Below are 17,326 nucleotides of genomic sequence, written 5' to 3'. Positions count from 1 at the left end.
ATAAATAACTGTTTTTATACAGTTAACATGCACAGAAGCCAGCTAGGATTTACCGAAATATCATGCTAAGCATTAGCACGCTCACTGCCTGCGTAAAGACACCCAAAGAGTCCTTGCTGGTGAGGCAGGCATCAGGCAGGAGGGAACAGTCGGCCTCTGTGGATCAAACCTTGGTGTTGCTGCATTGCTATCTGCCACCACCTCAGTCAACACTGGTGGCACTGACAAGTCAGTCACCCCAATGGTTTGTGACTAGTTCCCAGCTAGACTGGCTATCCTGACTAGATCTCCTGGTTTGTTTGTTTGTTTGTTTGTTTTTTCCCTCTGAAATGTTTTATCATTCCATGCCGGCGTTTTTCCTCTTGAATCCTGGTGCCATCTCAACAGCACTACCTCTGTCTGTAATTTTCATCCTTCTAACCTCTCTATGTATTTCCTGTATTTTTTTGTGGTAGGTAATGGAGCCTTTGGCTTCAGGATCATTGCTCTCAGATGAACCCAGCTTAGTAACCATTAAAGTTACTTCTGTGTTAGAGCTGTTGGATGGTCTTCACAAGCTGGACTGTGAGAACAACCCCCAGCAGCGCCTTTGATGAATGTGGCGCTGCCTAGCTTTTCTTACCTTGTCACTGGCAGCCTCACTGCCGGGCTGCAGGGTCCACAAGCCAGCCATGGGAACCAAGTAACTCTCTTGATCATAGAAGTGGTCCCGAGTTACATGAGCAGGAAGTGGTGAAGAAGCAAAGCTCGTGTTGCTACTTCCCCTGCCACGTGTGCTCTGCTGATGAAAAGCAGGCTCTGGTTTGCAGGCTGTCTGGTACATTTCAGGCTCCTAAGTTATGAACGCTGAGGAAGGGTAGGTGCATGCCTTAAATTTGTCAGTGCTACAGTTTCACACTCTGTCCACTTCAAAACAGGGACTGGAGTCTTTCTGCAAACAGTTTTTCCTGGCTGAAAGTTGTGGTTAGCCATGCTAAGCCATCACAGAAAAAAGTCTCTTTCAACCTTCAGAATCGTGGACTCCATCCAAGAAAAAATTACATTTATTGCAAGCTGTTCATTTTGTCCACAATTTGTCTCTCTCTTGAGATAAAGAGTTAGTCATTGCAGAGGGCAAGTGCATTCTTCTATTGCATGACAGAATCACTTGCTTTATTGGGAACTGTGTCAGAGTGGTCCTTGGTCTACGCAGAAGAAGCTTTTCCTTGCTACCAGGTTATTTGGGTGATGTGTGCAAACTTTTCCATGAAATTGCTGCAGAGGAATTTCTGCAGCTGTTGGAATGAGCTTACACGTTGGATTCTTTGAATTACTTGAGCAAGTTATATCTTCTTGGCCATGCCATCTCTTCTGCCTGCTAATGTCTTTCAGTGTCTAGTAACTACCTTCTTCTAATGGTAGGTGCATTCTCAGCAATGTGCAAATCACAGCATTGCCTATAAGCTTTCTATAAGCTAAACTCAGCAGTCCCAGCAGCTCGTTGATGCTGACAAGCATATACTTCTTCCAGCTCTGCCCTGCCACCAAGACACAGTATGGAAACCATCGCCAAGTTTGACTTCACTGCTTCTGGAGAGGATGAGCTGAGTTTCCAGGCTGGGGACATACTGAAGGTAAGCGCAGCTCCAGGCATGACCACAGCTCAGTGCCAAGATTCTGCCAGGTCTTTCTGTGCTCCAATTTGCATTAACAAAACAGACGAACACAGATGTCCATAAACTGGGATAGAAATGCAGGACACTAGACACCCATATGGCTTGCTACACGTCAACCAGCAACTCCCAGGTCACTTGAGTCTGTGTCCGCTCCACTTGATTTTAGGTCCCTAAACTACAAATGTAGTTGTCCTACAGTCCTCCAGTAGTCAGCAAGGAAGTATCTTTGCAGGGGAAGAGATCCAGGTCTTTGGCAGAACAGATTTTGAAGATTCACTCTGTTTTCATGGACTATATGGGTAGTCTAGGGTGACTGTGTTTAGGAAGACTATGTCTAAAGGTAGGCAGGATGAGTGTGGGCCAGACAGATTGCTGTTTTCCTTATTTCCAACTATTAAACTGTTAGAAATGATAGGTGTCATGCATTGTAGAACTTATACGTAACTTTTCACTGTAAGTAATCACTGTTAGTTGCCACAGGGGTTTTAGGCAATTGCAAATGGAAGAGGAAATATCCACAAAACAGTCTGTTATACACATAATGGAAGAGTTTAAATGGTCCTCAGCTAATACTGTTATATACACCCTGCAGGAATTTAGTAGTGAAAGAACGACAGACTGGCAGAAGTAGAGATGATCATATGCAATACAGCGCATGTGAGAGTATGAGAGTCTCTTTAAAGTTGTTTGGCTTATGTTATGGTAGAACAGTTAGAACCCTACTGAAGTCCCATAGGGGACTACTTGTTAAACCTATACCCTCATTACTTATTCACTTCTCAGTCCACAGCATAGCTATTCTGTTTTAGTGTGAAATGACTGAGTAAAACACCTCTCTAAGGCCTTGACTCCTTCACTGGCCGAAGGGATGTTGTACAACAATCAGGTCTAAACCCTCGCTCTGCCACGAAGCCTTTACTACCTCTCTGTATATTCCCAGCTGTTCCATTTAATGGCCAGATATTACATCTCAGCCTTGCCTCTTCCATCACCATTTTTTGTTTTATTGCCCTTTTAATCTTTGAAGCTTAGACAAAGCTGATGGCATCCAGAACTCATTGAGATCAAAGACCATTTTTTTCCAGAGAGCTATGAGAAGTGTTCTGGAGAAATCACTTGTTCTCTTAAGGGTTGATGAAAACTCTCATTCCTGATTCTTCCTTAGTTCAAGAGTAGTCCTCACATCCCTGGTATTTACCTGATATTTGCTTTCTAAGGGGACTGCGGTTTCATTAAGCCCCTGTCTTGGGTGACAGTGTTGGCAAGATCACTTTTCCTTCTGTTACTCCATTTCTCTCCCTGTAAAATCATCATAAGCTAAAGCTTCCTTTCAAATTACATTAGAAGCTACTGATGAAAAGTGTCAAATAATGCTACACACCAGTATTAATATTAGTTGTCACTGAAACTTCACTATCGCAAAAGTCAGGCTGCCTCCTGTTTTAACGTCCTTGAGGTGAACAAAATAACACCGCCCAAGCCATAGTAACGGTAAATTCGCCTGAGTAACATCTCTCCTTCTGGCGTACGCACACACACATTCATACCCTGTCCCGAGCCCCCTTCTGCTGCCTGAGCAACCTCCCGGCTGTCTTTTCTGATCTGTGAGGGAGATAAGATGAACAGTATTGATGTAGAGATTAGAAAACAGGAAACACAAGGCCCACAACCACCAGTGACAGGAGGAAATCCACCCTCTCTCTCTCTCTCTCTCTCTCTCTCTCTCTCTCTCACACACACACACACACCCACATCCTTCTTTGAGAGGATGACACACTGAGTGAAACCTTCCAGCTTTTCACCGAGGACCATCAGGTAGGTCCTTCTGGAAACCCTGCTGCCAACAGAGCAGGCCATGAGCCAGAGCAGGGTGTAGCTAACATCCCCTTCGGTTTGCCACAGCAGCAAAAAGGAACCTTAATCCAGCACCCGGGGGGGGTGAAGCAGTGACCGGACAAGCAGAGATCTCCACAGCTTTCTACTCCTCAACATTTCATTACCCAGATGCGCGGAAAAAGCCTGTGTGGCAGGCAAGGCAATGGGGAATCAGCCCCGGAGACAGTAACATCCTGTTGCCAGCACCAAGCAGTTAGAATGTGTGTTAAGCTCCCAAACACATGAGATTGGCTTACAGAACGAGTATTATTATTGTTAACAATAGATTTCAAATGAAGTCTTTTCCACTTGCTTTTTTTCTTCAAAAACTGTCAGGGCTCACACTTTCAGGCTCCTCTCCAAACCCAGAAGGAACAGAAACATGTTCTACTTTATAAAAAGGAATTCCATCCCAGGAACTGGAACGTCAAACCAAACACCACACCATTTGCGGCAAAATCACAAAATGGTTGTATCCGTCCTCTCGCCTCTAACTTAGAGCTGTATCAGAGGCCATCAGCCAGGGAGCAGTGAATTTGGGCAGTCCCTGGTCAGTGGTGCTGTCCCTCAGGGCCATTCCAGTCAACATTAATGTCAACACTCGCGAAGCTGCGCCAGTGTGCACTGTGGGCTGGCTTCCTGCTGTCCAACAATCTTGGAAGCGGCTAATAGTGGCTTTAAAATACTTTTTTGCCTCCTACTTTTTATCTGCCCTGGCAAGCTCAGGGCTGCTGAGGACTTAACCCACTAAATACTCTCTTGCAAAATGACTTGCAAGAGAGCATGATGATATCCATGCAGCCATAACACACACACACAGAGGTATAGCTGTATACCCCTCATACACAGACATGTCAGAGGAGTTTTCATGGATTTTTCCTCCCTTGTGAAGCTGACATGATCCAGTACTAACTATTAAAAGCAGCACAGAGAACTCCTTAAACCCCTATTAACTCCTTCAGAGCTGATTTCCTCCATCTCACAGACATCAGAGATATTCAGGCTGCATCCCCAGCCACCTGAAACGGCATTCAGATGAAGGGATAAAGTTAACAAGCTGTCCGTCTAATTCCACCCAGCATTCTTCATTGCTGCTTTGTTTGCAGTGAAGTGCTCATCAGCCACTACCCTTGCTGCGAGGTGGGTGGGAAGTAGAGCGTATTGAGGAGTTCTCTTTCTTTTTTTTTTTCTTTTTTTCTTTTACACAAAATTCTAGTTTTCTATCAGAATCTTAGTTCCTTTTGCCTTTCTCAGGAGATGCATTTATTTCATCTGTCTCTCCGTTGCAGGTTTTGAGCTCCCAGGAAGAGTGGTACAAGGCTGAACTCAGGGGTCAAGAGGGCTACGTTCCTAAGAACTTCATTGATTTTCACGTTCCCCCGTAAGTGTTGTGGGCACCACCATTACACAGTGCCACAGAGAGTGTCTGTGTGTGCGTGCAGGTAGGCAGGTGTGACAGAGGAAGCACTGGTTATAACACACTGCAATTTAAGGCTGGCAAGGACTGCCATAATGCTATACACAGTTCTGCCAGCGCACCTTATTCCTACCCTGAAGAAACCTGTGTTCTTTCCGAACTGAATGGTTCTCAATGCTCTGCATCACTCTCAAGTGACTCCTTTGTTACTGCTGCTCAGAGGGATGTCACCGGGATGTGGCAGGAACTGCATTTAGCTCTCCTTGGACAGAAGAATAGGCATGATGTGAAGTCTTGGCAACAGAGACAGAGTCTGAGCACAAAAGGAAGAGCGAGAACTCTCTATAAATGAATTATAAAAAAATGTAATCCGCCTCCCCCCCCACACTCTTAACTACATTAACTCCCTTTTTCCTACCCTGCCATCCACGTTCCCTCCCCCCACGAAGCGTGTGCGAGTTTCTCTCGATGCACTAGAGGTCAGTGCAATGCTGCACGAAATGTGACAGCTGGTGTTGCTAATGGATTGACAGAGACGATAGACCAGACATGCCACCCTGCTCCCACACACACGCACAGACACACACACACACCCCTCTCCACGCTTCGTGACTGCACACCCAAACACAGATCTGCCAGAGGACAGGCATACCCCCCTTCCTCCCTCCCCGCCGCGTAGATGACACGACAGCAAGGACTGATAGGTGTTTAAACACTTGCTAAATGTGCTGTCCAGCCCCGTGCCATAAATATGCCAACGGGTGGCATTTTTATAACCTTTTTCCTTTCAGTTGGCAGAAATCCTCCCTGAAGCCCCTCTAATTGCCATCTTTTGTAAAAGTGATGCAGCATTTCAGAAGAAGGAGGCAGAGCGTGCACCAAGCCCAGTACTGCTAGCTCTAACACGCTGGTGCCCTGGGCAGGCGAACTGGGAGCGTGCAGGGATTTTGTGGCCTACAGAGAAGTGCCACTGTCCCCTTTGGAGGTGGCACTTACTGGATAGTCTGTTTGGACATGAGCCAGCCTGCCTGGCTGAGCTGAAGGACGTTTTTAATTTGCTTTACAAATATGGGCTGTTGCTTTTGGGCCTCATGGGGACAGAATCTCCCAGCTAATTGTGCTTGTTCACTTTTTCTCAGGGCTGTGGCGTCATGCAGGGACACTAGCAGCTTCTTTTTTTCACACACATTTTTCTCACGATGTTTTCTCTGTGCGAGAACTGTGAAGAAACATTTCCACTTTGACACTTTTCTATGAGTAGCACGTCTGCACTTTGAAGGCCAGATGCTAGAACCAGATGTAGGGAAGAAAGTTGTCTCCTATTTTTGATGGGCCATTTTTCCTATCTATGTATTGTCAATAATCATCAAGAGCAGTTATCAGTGGTGATTAAAGTCTGATTTCCCTTTTGATTGTTAATGATACATAGGTAAACTGCGATGGAGAAGAATAACAAAACTCAAAAGAGGAAATGACAGTCTGAAATTATCAGTCCTTAATTGTAATGCAATACAGGTAATTAAGCATTACATAAAGGCAGAAGACTGCAGATTGTAGATCTTATTAGCCACAGACATATACGAGTGTACATGATGTTTTTTCTCTCCACTTAAAATTTCCTATTGACACTACATTATTTTACTGTTTAAGGTGACTTTTCTCATTATTTGTCCAGTGCCTTATACTATCCGTTTGTTATGTTTGGTTAAATTTACATAAGCGTACTTATGTATTCTGTGTTTCTGAGATTTTGTGGTAGTATAACTCTTGCAAAAGCCAATTTATTAGTACTGAAACTTTCATGCCTTGCTTCTGTTAAAAATTTATGTTTGTCCCTTGCAATATATCCATCACAGTCCAGTAATTTTCAATCAGTTTACCAAGAGCAATTTGATGTATGTCTGAGAATTGTGTGTATATGTATATATATATACACATTTGTAATTTTAAATTTCCTTGACTAACACCTTACTCTACTGTGCCTGTAATTACACTTTCAGCTGAGTGTTACTTAGCAGGCCAAAGCTTACGTGGTTCTCTTTGCATGCACATGCTTTTACAGCTCAGAGAAAATGGTCTGCCTCCACATGGCCAGTGGGAGTAGACATGTGGGATCCTCTGATTATTTTGTTTTGTCTTTCTTCCATCCTGCTTATTCATGTTCTCCTTACCTTCAGTTTTTCTATTCCTTAATTTAATTCCCCTTCTTTATTCCTGTCTCCATGATTTTTCCCACTTGACAGATGGTTTGATGAGAGGATATCCCGCCACGAAGCCGAGAGCATCCTCATGAGCAAAGGAGTTGGTTCCTTCATTGTCCGGGCCAGTCAGAACTCTCATGGTGACTTCTCCATCTCTGTCAGGTATCTGCTCCGCACAATGTTTTCCTGTCCCTTTTCCTGGTTAATGGTCTCTTCCATAAGTGGTCTCTTCTAATGGTCTGGCTTCCTAATGACAGGAGTCTTAATGTGACATTGCCTCTCAGGAAGTTTGCATGCTGCCAGTCGCTGGCAGTGCTGCTGTGTCACATGAATGAGAATGAATTAGGCATCTGATTCCCAAATGTTTCTGCCTTTCAAGTGACACAGTGGATTCCCCATTTCAAAGCTGCATTCCCTGGTGACTTGCTTCTCTGAAGGAGCTGCAGCAAAGCAAGGTGGTTCACAGGACATCTTCCACAGTGCAAAAAGTGTGCCTTCCATTTGGTTTATTTTCTTGACAGTGCCATTTGCTATATCCAAAAATTCTACTACTACCAGAATTACATTATTAACTTATTTCCCACAGATCAATAAAACAGCCATTGGATAAGAATAGCCTTTTTTTTTTTTCTTTTTACTAGCAGCCCTCCTTCATTTCAGCCACTTAGTATATCTCAGCCTATCTTAGTGTATTCTCAGAGCTTCAAAGCAGAGCTGTTAAATGATGGTTGGTTTTCTGATTTTCAGTTAATCAATGTTCAATCAATAATCAGTTTTAAATTAAAGTAGTGATTGGCAATGCCTTTTTTAAGCATTGTGAAGTTTCTGATTCAGAGAGTTCAAACATTATCTGGGGGGAATGCAGGAAAACATTTTGCCAGGAACACTAACTCTGCTGTGGCCACCTCTTTCTGTGTACCAGATGCTTGTTTAAGTCATCCCTTCCAGTTCAGGGTAGACTACAACTGTACCTTTGTGTCTCATACATAGTACAGAATAAAGCTATTAGATATTTGCGGACCTCAAAGCTCCTCTGGCCTTTATTTCAAATGAGAGGCTTTAAAACCCTATGCTTTGTTCTGATAGCACTTGTGACTGGCCAGCCTTTCAACATTCCACGTTTGTAAATTGATGTGTCATTTGAAATACAGAGCCACATCTAGGTCCAGTACACATAAGGGCTACCACTGGTTTACTTTCCAGAAGTCTAGATTTGGCCAAGTGTCAGAAAGAACTGTTAGGGCTCCCTTCGGGAAAAGACTTCTTCTAAGAAGAAGAAGGTGCAAGCCAGTTGGTGATCTCTTACTTTTTCAACTGGATTCAGGCATGAAGATGATGTGCAACACTTCAAAGTGATGAGGGATTCAAAGGGTAACTACTACTTGTGGACAGAGAAATTCTACTCGCTAAACAAGCTGGTAGACTACTACAAGACAACTTCCATCTCCAGGCAGAAGCAGATCTTCCTGAGGGACGAACGAGAAGAGAAGGTAAACACAAACTATCCTTAGGAGTTCCTCAGGGAGAAACCCTTTTACTGAAGGATTTTAGCTCGCAAGAATATCTAGGAGGGAGGTCTGTCCTTGGAAACCCAATCATATCCCTGTGCTGGTGGGCCCTGCAACATAGATTTTTAGTTAATTTGAGCAGAATTTTCTGATTTTGTTTTGGATTGTGATAGAAAATGCTGCAAATCTGCACAGAGGTGCTTTGCTAAAGCTGTGCTGAGGCCTCAGAGCTGAAATCCTAAGATGCCTTGCACAATCGAGGGAAGCAGGTCGTGCCTTATGAAACGCCTAGATTTCATAAGGTCTGGTACAAAGTTTGCTGTTAGGCTGTGTCTGAGAAGAATTTGAGTCTGGTTTCCTAGCGTCCTTGAATGCACACAGAGTGCAGCTGTTATTACAGTGGAAAGTTTCTGTGCTGAGAAGAATCGTCTGTCTCCTGTTACTTAGTGAGTGTAGTAAGGGATGTGGAGGAACCCAAGGCAGAATCTGGCGCAGTGGCTGGTAGGGGGCTGAAAAGTCCTGCTGAGGAGAACATAGCAGATCTGGGAACAAGCTGTGCATTCAGGAAGGACGTAGTAGATGTTTAAGAAGGCAGGGAAATCCCAGTCCAGTGAATGCCTGGTTTTGTGCCAGGAGAACAAGCAAATGACATAGTAAAGCCTGCTATGCGTTGCGCACACAATAGTGGGAGTGAACACACCTGGTCACTGCAGTAACCAAAGTCCTGCTTTACTGGGAAACGGATTCTGGTATTAAATTACCAGGATGTACAGGTAGAGGCAAGGCAGAAAGTGCACAACTTGCTCACTGAAGCGGGAGAGTGTTATAAGCTACATGTGGGTCATTCTTTCTGGCTCCAATAAAGAGAGGATTTATTTTTCAGTCTGAAGGAAGGGCTTGTGTTGTTGTCTCTTTCTAGACCACTTATTCAGCACTTTAAAAATGCATTAGTAGGATGTAAAATAGACACTATGGGACCTATGAGAAACAGATCACAGCAAATAATAGTTTGGGGAAGGAGAAAGAAAGACTGAATGCATGTATATCTGTCAGTAAGACAACCTGTTTGGGCTGACTCTGAGCAGGGAGGGAAAGGGAACAGCATTTGCTCCAAGATGCAGACAGGCAAATGAAAGAACAGGAGTCAAGTTTGCTTTGGCAAATGCTCTGTATATTTGTTATGGTGATAGGCTCAGCAGGGTATGTTTAGCGCTCATCACAGTGGGGTTTCAGTTCACAATTAGAATTTCTAGATGCTACAACCATATGATAAAATGATAGTAATATACGGATTTTAGTGCAGAGACAAATGAAGGTTAAGGGCAGTGTTTCCAAAAAGATTTTGCCTCCTATGCTGGTCCTCACATCAGTGACCACATTTCCAGCCCAGCATCACCTTTTACTACCCACTTTTCGAATCGGGGATGGGGAAGATCTAAAATATGGGATTCTTTATTTGTCCTTCTGTTCAGAGGGGCAGGAGCATACTTTTGGAAGAGCCTCCAAGGTGAAGGATCATGATAATGATCAGTAGGTAATGATTGCTAAGCTTCAGTCAGGGTTGTGGTGGGAAGCAAAACCTGACCTCACTTTTGGGATCTTTCTTCCATCAGGAAAGGCGTGGTGGGAGTCTCGAACGGATGGGGTGGGAAGCACTCCATCTGGGTGGAGCATCTGCAGAAGCTCATTCTTCTATATCCAGGAGATACGTGGATCATCCAGTCCCTGTACTGCACCAGCAACAGGTATTACCAGGAAAGAGGTCACATGAAGCCTGGGCACATGAAACATTGGCCTTGATTGCTTGGTAGCAAGTGAACAGTCACTTTATCAAAATCTGCCACTCTGAGTCTGCTTTAGGAGGCAGAGTCAGTTATATCTTCATATGGAAGTAGCAGCAATGATGGCAGTGGCCTGGGCAGATCTTTTGGGTTGAAACAAATGTCAGTTTTTATTTAGTTCTGTAATCTTTGGGACTTAATAACAAACCAGCAAAAAAAAAAGAAATCAGCACGCTGTAACCCTTTCACTGGGAACCTGAGAGTACTGAGCTCCACCCCAAAAAATGGAAAGCAAGGGCAGTGTCTTGTGACAGTTCGGAAAAACACTCCCAGATCTTGCACACACAAATAGGTAGTTTCAGGAACTCCTCTCAAGTCTGTAGAACAAGTGAAACCTTGCTGTCTGCTTCTTCTCTGTCTCATTCCACTGACAGTCTGAACCACAAAACACATCAGGGATTAGAAATGACTATGGTAAACCTAGAAAACCCTGGCTTCCTCCAAAACATTCCTCCTCCTGTTCTGGGCCCTTTGTATTCCCTTTCATCACGTTGCACCCCTGATGCATGATGTTTCTTTGCTCTCTTGCTGGCATAGGAATGGAGAGGACAACAGCAATCCTTGGTGATGTTTTCAAAGTTCTTCCTGATTAATTAGGGGGGAAATACTTTCCCAAAAATCCCAAACACAGCATCATGTGAGCCTCTACAATGAAAATTAACTCTATCCCAGCCAAAGCCATGACACTGGGGTTGTCTCATGTCTCTTGGCAGAGACAGTGTAGCATCAGCCAAGGAGAGGACTTGTCTTGATGAAGGGAAGAAATCCAAAGCCACATTCCTTAAGATGTGAGAACTCTTGTATCACATGGCCAGGGACAATCATGAAATGGCTGTTCTCTCATCAGACAAGTAGCATTGCCTGTCAGGGGACTGATGGTGGAATAACACAACCTCTGACAAAGCTGAGGACCTGCACTCTTTGGAGCACTGTCTATGCCTGAGTCACATGCGTTACAGAGCAGAAAGACTCAGAGGTGTGAAGTGTCCATGCAGTAAATCTTGCAGCTGAAAGGCCAAATTGAGTTCAGTCACATCTAGGCAGGGACAGCCGAGGTGCAAATTGTGCCCCAGTCTCAGGGACCTTTTAGACAGACAAAGGTGTAAGTGACACCAAGTGAGCATGTAGAAGAGTAGGTGCAAGAAAATCAGCAGCAAGAGGGAGAAAACAATAGCTGCTCACAGCAAACACAAGCTGTTCTTCCTCCCCTCTGTTGATACAACTGATCAGATCTTGTGTCACTGAAGTGCTGCTGCAACCTAAGCTAACATGATAACAGTCAGACTGTTATTGTAAAAAAAAAAAAAAAAAAAAAAAGTAAAAACAACTTCGGTGCATGTAAAGGCCTGAAGAGCTGAAGACGCTCAGCACTCCTTGGTTGTGCAGACAAAAGAGAACTTGCTCCCTGGATGATTTGTATTGATATGACTTCAGATGTGCAGTCATGCAATTTTTTCTATGGATTTTTTTTTCTCTTTCCTCATTCGCTAATTGAGCTACTGGATTTGAAGGCCTGTTCCCTGCTCTTTACAGTGTGGGGCAGCCCAAAGAAAAAGTAAAGTAGGGAGACTGGGTCATAATAACTCCAGAAAGGCAAAACTCCCCTTGTTGAGCTGGCTTTTCACCTGTGATTTATAATAGGTTTTAGGTTTTCTCCAGGACTTAGGAATAGGTCTTAGGTTTTCTCCAAAACTCCCAGAAGCCAAAAAAGCCACTGGCCCCTCAGCAGATGTGGAACACAGCTGAGAACAGTCAACTTCCAACTTCTAAGAAGAAAAATCCAAAATAGAACAGTCTAAGATGACCTCTTCCATGAGAGGCATTGCTTCCAGGACTGCAGCACAGGGACTGTACTGGAAGCTGACTTTTAAGATGATTTGTATGAGGCTTGGACCCTGACCACCAATGACTCTTAAAGCCCCTCATTCTTACACCTCAGTACATTCATGACTTTTCTCTTGCTGTTGTCTTTCTAGGATAGATATGGGGGGAGCCTGGACAGGAAAGAAGGGCTGCATGGACTAAGGAATCATGGCCAAGGAAGTGCAGCAGCTATGCAACGGAGACACACAGACCCCCTGCACCAGCAGACACCAGTGAGTGATGTACTTGCAAGGCCCAGCTCAGTGGGTCCCTTGTCAATGGCAAGCAGTCTAGGCAATGCTACCTGCACAGAGGTTGCACGAGGAATAGTGTGTTATGCCTGTTGAGATACATCTTAGAAGATGTTTCTGAGTCTCAAGACTCTATCACAGCTGCTTGAATGTGGTTGAATCTGCTTGAATCTACATGAGCGTAGTTCCAAGACTGTTCTCAAGATCAGTCTTAGTTAACATGCAGAATTATTAGAAGAGGGAACTTAGCATGAGCTCAACGCAATAGGCATCTGGGACTTTGTGAGTGAGCCTGAGCTCACCAGTGGGTCTGGATCAAGCATGTGATTCCTTGTTCCCTGCCTGTTTCTATCTCCTTCCCAGCGAACGCTATGGGTCCGTGCCTTGTACGACTTCGATGCTGTGGAACACGACGAGCTGGGCTTCCGCAGTGGAGACATTGTAGAGGTTCTAGACAGCTCCAACCCATCATGGTGGAAAGGACGTCTGCGTGGGGAACTAGGTCTCTTCCCTGCCAACTATGTCACACCGGTGCTCCTGTGAGGGCATGGTATGCCCCAGAAGGCCGTATCAGAGCTGCTCTTCTGACATGACAGGGACAGAGAGGGAGTGAACCTTCCCTTGCCCCCAGGACATATGGTGTTTTTGATTTTGTCTTAATTTATTGGGAATTGATCTTCTGAAATGTTGGTAAGAAACAGAACCCTTTGAAGAGGGTGGGAATTTTTTCCCCTGTTTTTTTACATCCATAAAGGGGAAGGGAGCAAGAATCCTGGACTGTTTACTGAGACCTTGCTGGATCCTCCCTGACCTGTTATTACTTTGGCTAAGTATTGATAACTTCCTGCAATTAGGTTTGTTTTGTGGAAGTGCACCTCAGACAAGTCAGGCTTCAATCTTTAGGTAGCACTACCCCTTTCTTTTAGATCTGGTTGCACTCATAGTACCTTCAGGCTCTGTTTCACCTTCCTTTCAGAGGCAGGACTAATGCCCAGGTGAGTTAAATGATGATGGGTAATTACATTAATACTTCAGGTAGGGATGGAAAGTAAGGGGTCCTTAGGCTGACGTGCAAGGCAACCTTGACTTTTCTAAATAGTTTTTGGCTTGCACCTGCAGTACTTCCTGTGGGCATGGAATGTGTGGATATACCAGATGAAGGGACGGGGTCCTGTAAGCTTTTGTACAAACAACCAAGTGGTGAAGATACAGGAGGGTGAGAAGCTAATTTCATAGCTTCTTCAGATAGTCCTGCTCTCCTGCACTTCTGTCTGCACCCTATAACAACAACTTGTCCCATTTTCAATCTGCTTTCCAAGGTACCTAAACATCCCATTCGACATCCTAGTTAGAGCAGGTCAGGCCCTTCAACTAACTGAATATCCCCTGGATTGAATAACAACAGTGGATATCCCTTACTGATACCTTTCTAAAACTGAGTTGGGAAGGGGTTGAGGAGAAGAGGTTTTTCTGTTTCGTGCCAGTTCTTTCCTTGAGAAGGTGGGGTGTTCAGGATCACTGGGTATACAACTCTGACTTGCCAGTGGAATGCATCATGCGACTTGTTGAGCTGTGACTTTACAGTGTGCAGACAATAAAGTTGTGGCCATTGAACAGTCTATTCTCTGTTCCAGTTTCTTTTAGATGAAATAAGGTAAATGAATAGGATTTCAAATCATTGCTGAGTGAATGCCAAGATGTGATACAAATATACTGCAAATGCACATTAAAATGATCCAAACCCCGAGAAAGAGATACTGCTGCCTAGCCACCGCTCATGCATGTTTATATTAAACAAGCTGCCCGAATTTTTCACAACATGTGGAACCTCAGCAGTCAGCAAGGAAGCGATGAATTATCATTCTTGGGAAAGAAAGAAAAGGTAAGTGAAAAGACTCTAAAACCAAATCAGACTCAGCAAGAAAAATGTTCTTATCTTTTGTTAGTCCTAGTGGGAGAAAAAAATCCAGGAAATAGGTTCTTGGTGCAGTCCAATTCAATGTAGCTGGCCTAAATAAAGCTGCCAGCTAGAGAGAGTATTAGCAGAAAGGACCCATTGTCAAGGATTTGAGAGAACTCCACCAAAAGCAGATTATTAATGGTTGAAGTAAAATGAGAATAATTAACAAGGCATATAAGCCCCTACATAGAATAGAAAACTTTGAAAAACACATTAAGAGCTAATCTCCATTGGCTACACGGGTGGCTCAGGAAACGGGGAGACACCATGAGACTTCCTGAGCTGGACTTGGCCCTGTTACTCTTGCAGAGGCTCTGTTCTGGGCCTTTAGCATCTCACCTTTAAAGAGGAGTAAACTCCATGTGGCTTTGTTTGGAACAAGCCACATTATATAGTGGGTTGATGTGGGGGTGGAACCTCTGTGACTCCACAATTTTGAAGTGTTTTGTCTTGATTCATTCTTTTTTAACTTTTTCCTTTTTTTTTTTTTTAATAAGCTAATGTCAAATTTGGAAGAGAAAGGGCTAATATTCAATGAGGGAGAGGACTAAGTCCACAGGAAAGGTGGAAGGAAAGAAAGAAAGAAAGCGGTCAAAGCAGAGGAGGGATATGAATGATGATTCTTTCATTCCCGCACAATATCCTTGTTTTCCCACATGACATCCTTGTCTCTAGATCAGCGAGACATGGATTTGACAGATGGACCACTCGGTGGGTAAGGAATTGGCTGGATGGTTGCACTCAAAGAGTTGCGGTCAGTGGCTTGATGTCCAAATGTAGATCACTGACAACTGGCATTCCTTAAGGGTCAGTATTGGGACCTGCGCTATTTAACATCTTCATCGGTGACATGGACAGTGGGATTGGGTGCACCCTCAGCAAGTTTCCTGATGACACCAAGCTGTGTGAAGCAGTTGACACGCTGGAGAAAAGAGATGTCATCCAGAGGGACCTGGACAGGCCTGAGAGGTGGGCCTGTGCGAACCTCTTGAGGTTCAACAAGGCCTAGTGCAAGGTCCTGCAGCTGGGCAATCCCAAGCAAAATACAGGCTGGGGGGAGAATGGATTGAAAGTAGCCCTGAGGAGAAGGATCTTGGGGGTGCTGGTTGATGAGAAGCTCAACGTGAGCTGGCAGTGTGCGCCTAGAGCCCCAAAGCCAACCGTATCCTGAGCTGCATCAACAGAAGCATGGCCAGCAGGGCAAGGGAGGTGAGTGTCCCCCTGTGCTCTTGTGAGACCCCACCTGGAGTGCTACGTTCAGCTCTGGGGCCCCCAGCATAGGAAAGACATAGACCTATTGTAGTGGGTCCAGAGGAGGGCCATGAGGATGATCAGGTGTCTGGAGCACCTCTCCTACAAAGACAGGCTGAGGGAGTTGGGGTTGTTCAGCCTGGAGAAGAGAAGGCCACAGGGAGCGGCCTTCCAGTGCCTAAAGGGGCCGACAGGAAAGCTGGGGAGGGACTCTTTGTCAGGGAGTGTGGTGATGGGACAAGGGGTAATGGCTTTAAACTAAAAGAGGGTAGTTTTAGATTAGATACGAGGAAGAAAATCTTTACTCTGAGGGTGGAGAGGCTCTGGCACAGGTTGCCCAGAGAAAATGTGGATGCCCCATCCCTGGAGGTGTTCAAGGCCAGGTTAGATGGGGCTGTGAGCAACCTGGTCTGCTGGGAGGTGTCTGGCTGAAACAGAAAAAAAAATGGTGTGTTCACCATTATTCCCAGTGTGTCAAATCATCTTTCAATTAGTTTTTTTTTTTACTAGTTACTTTTTAAATTGGAAGTAATGCCTCCTTTTCCTTTCCTCGGCACTCTAAAGACCCTCTTGGTAGTGAAGATGTAGTTGCACAAAATTAATTGAAGATAATGCACTTAGCAGTCTGATAGCTTTTTCACACATTTGAAACCCCTTTACAGAGATTGACTAATTAAGCAAGCCTAAGTAGTTCATTGTAAGTACCCCCAAGTTAAGTCATGATTCTTCTGAGGAAGAGGTAAATTTCCACGTGATTTTTTTTAATTGATGTTTAAGGAATTAATACTTAAGGTAACTAGCATTAAAGGGCTGCATGCTAATTATAGACAGCACATCAGGACCACAGCTAAATCATGGTTTCCCATTACAGGCAGCACCTGATGACACCAAAATTACTAGGCAGCATAGGTTTCATGGCATTTGTGATAACGAGACTGGTGCCATGTCCTGCGCTGCCTTGCACAGCTGCGGCCAAGCCTTGGTCTGCGAGTCCCAGTGTCACTTTTGTCCTGGGGAGCAGAGGCAGTGCTACCTGCGGGTACGGTGCATGCCAGCAGCTGGAAGGCACAGGAGTCAGGCTGCATTTTTGTACCCTCCCACAGCAGAAGTGGTTTTCCTCGCAGCAAAACAACAGCACAGAGAACTGTGGCCCTTCCCAAGTCAACGGAGCCCCTGGCGACAAGGAGAGGTGTAGGGAAAGGGAAGAATTTTGCTGAGGTGGAAGACGCTGTACCCACAGGGTGGAGGAGTTCTCCATGCCCCATCTTCTGCTGGAGTCTACCCACAAAATGAAATCTCCCATAGGTCAGGTCAATTAACAAGAGAGAGAGACATTCCTCTCCTCCACCCCTGTATCACTCCAACCTTCCTGTTTCTTCTTCCAGCTGGTTTTAATAACACAATCCTTGTTAACATTGTGGTGCTTCGCTCACAACTATGCTATGAAAGCTTCGGATTCTGCACAACAAACGTGTCAGCAGCTGAAGATGGTGGGCCTTAAGAT

The 17,326-nt window shown here is 44.7% G+C and overlaps 1 protein-coding gene across 8 annotated transcripts in view; it reads left to right on the top strand.

Moving 5' to 3' along the window:
• GRAP2 (GRB2 related adaptor protein 2) overlaps window positions 1–14,232 on the top strand; it is a 105,084-nt gene extending 90,852 nt beyond the window's left edge. For all 8 annotated transcript variants that reach the window (XM_083803645.1, XM_083803647.1, XM_083803646.1 and 5 more), the window contains 7 exons: window positions 1,511–1,613; window positions 4,820–4,911; window positions 7,191–7,310; window positions 8,473–8,638; window positions 10,270–10,401; window positions 12,474–12,593; window positions 12,975–14,232. In XM_083803645.1, the coding sequence (XP_083659771.1) occupies window positions 1,536–1,613; window positions 4,820–4,911; window positions 7,191–7,310; window positions 8,473–8,638; window positions 10,270–10,401; window positions 12,474–12,593; window positions 12,975–13,154 (888 nt within the window). In that variant the 5' untranslated portion in view covers window positions 1,511–1,535 and the 3' untranslated portion in view covers window positions 13,155–14,232. The remainder of the gene's footprint in view (window positions 1–1,510; window positions 1,614–4,819; window positions 4,912–7,190; window positions 7,311–8,472; window positions 8,639–10,269; window positions 10,402–12,473; window positions 12,594–12,974) is intronic.
• The last annotated feature ends 3,094 nt before the right edge of the window (window positions 14,233–17,326 follow it).

This window comes from Anser anser (assembly GCF_964211835.1).
Source record: "Anser anser genome assembly, chromosome: 1".
In the NCBI taxonomy this organism is placed as follows: Eukaryota; Metazoa; Chordata; class Aves; order Anseriformes; family Anatidae; genus Anser; species Anser anser.
Note: the sequence above shows the minus strand (reverse complement) of the source record. Positions and strands in the feature narration are given on the sequence as shown.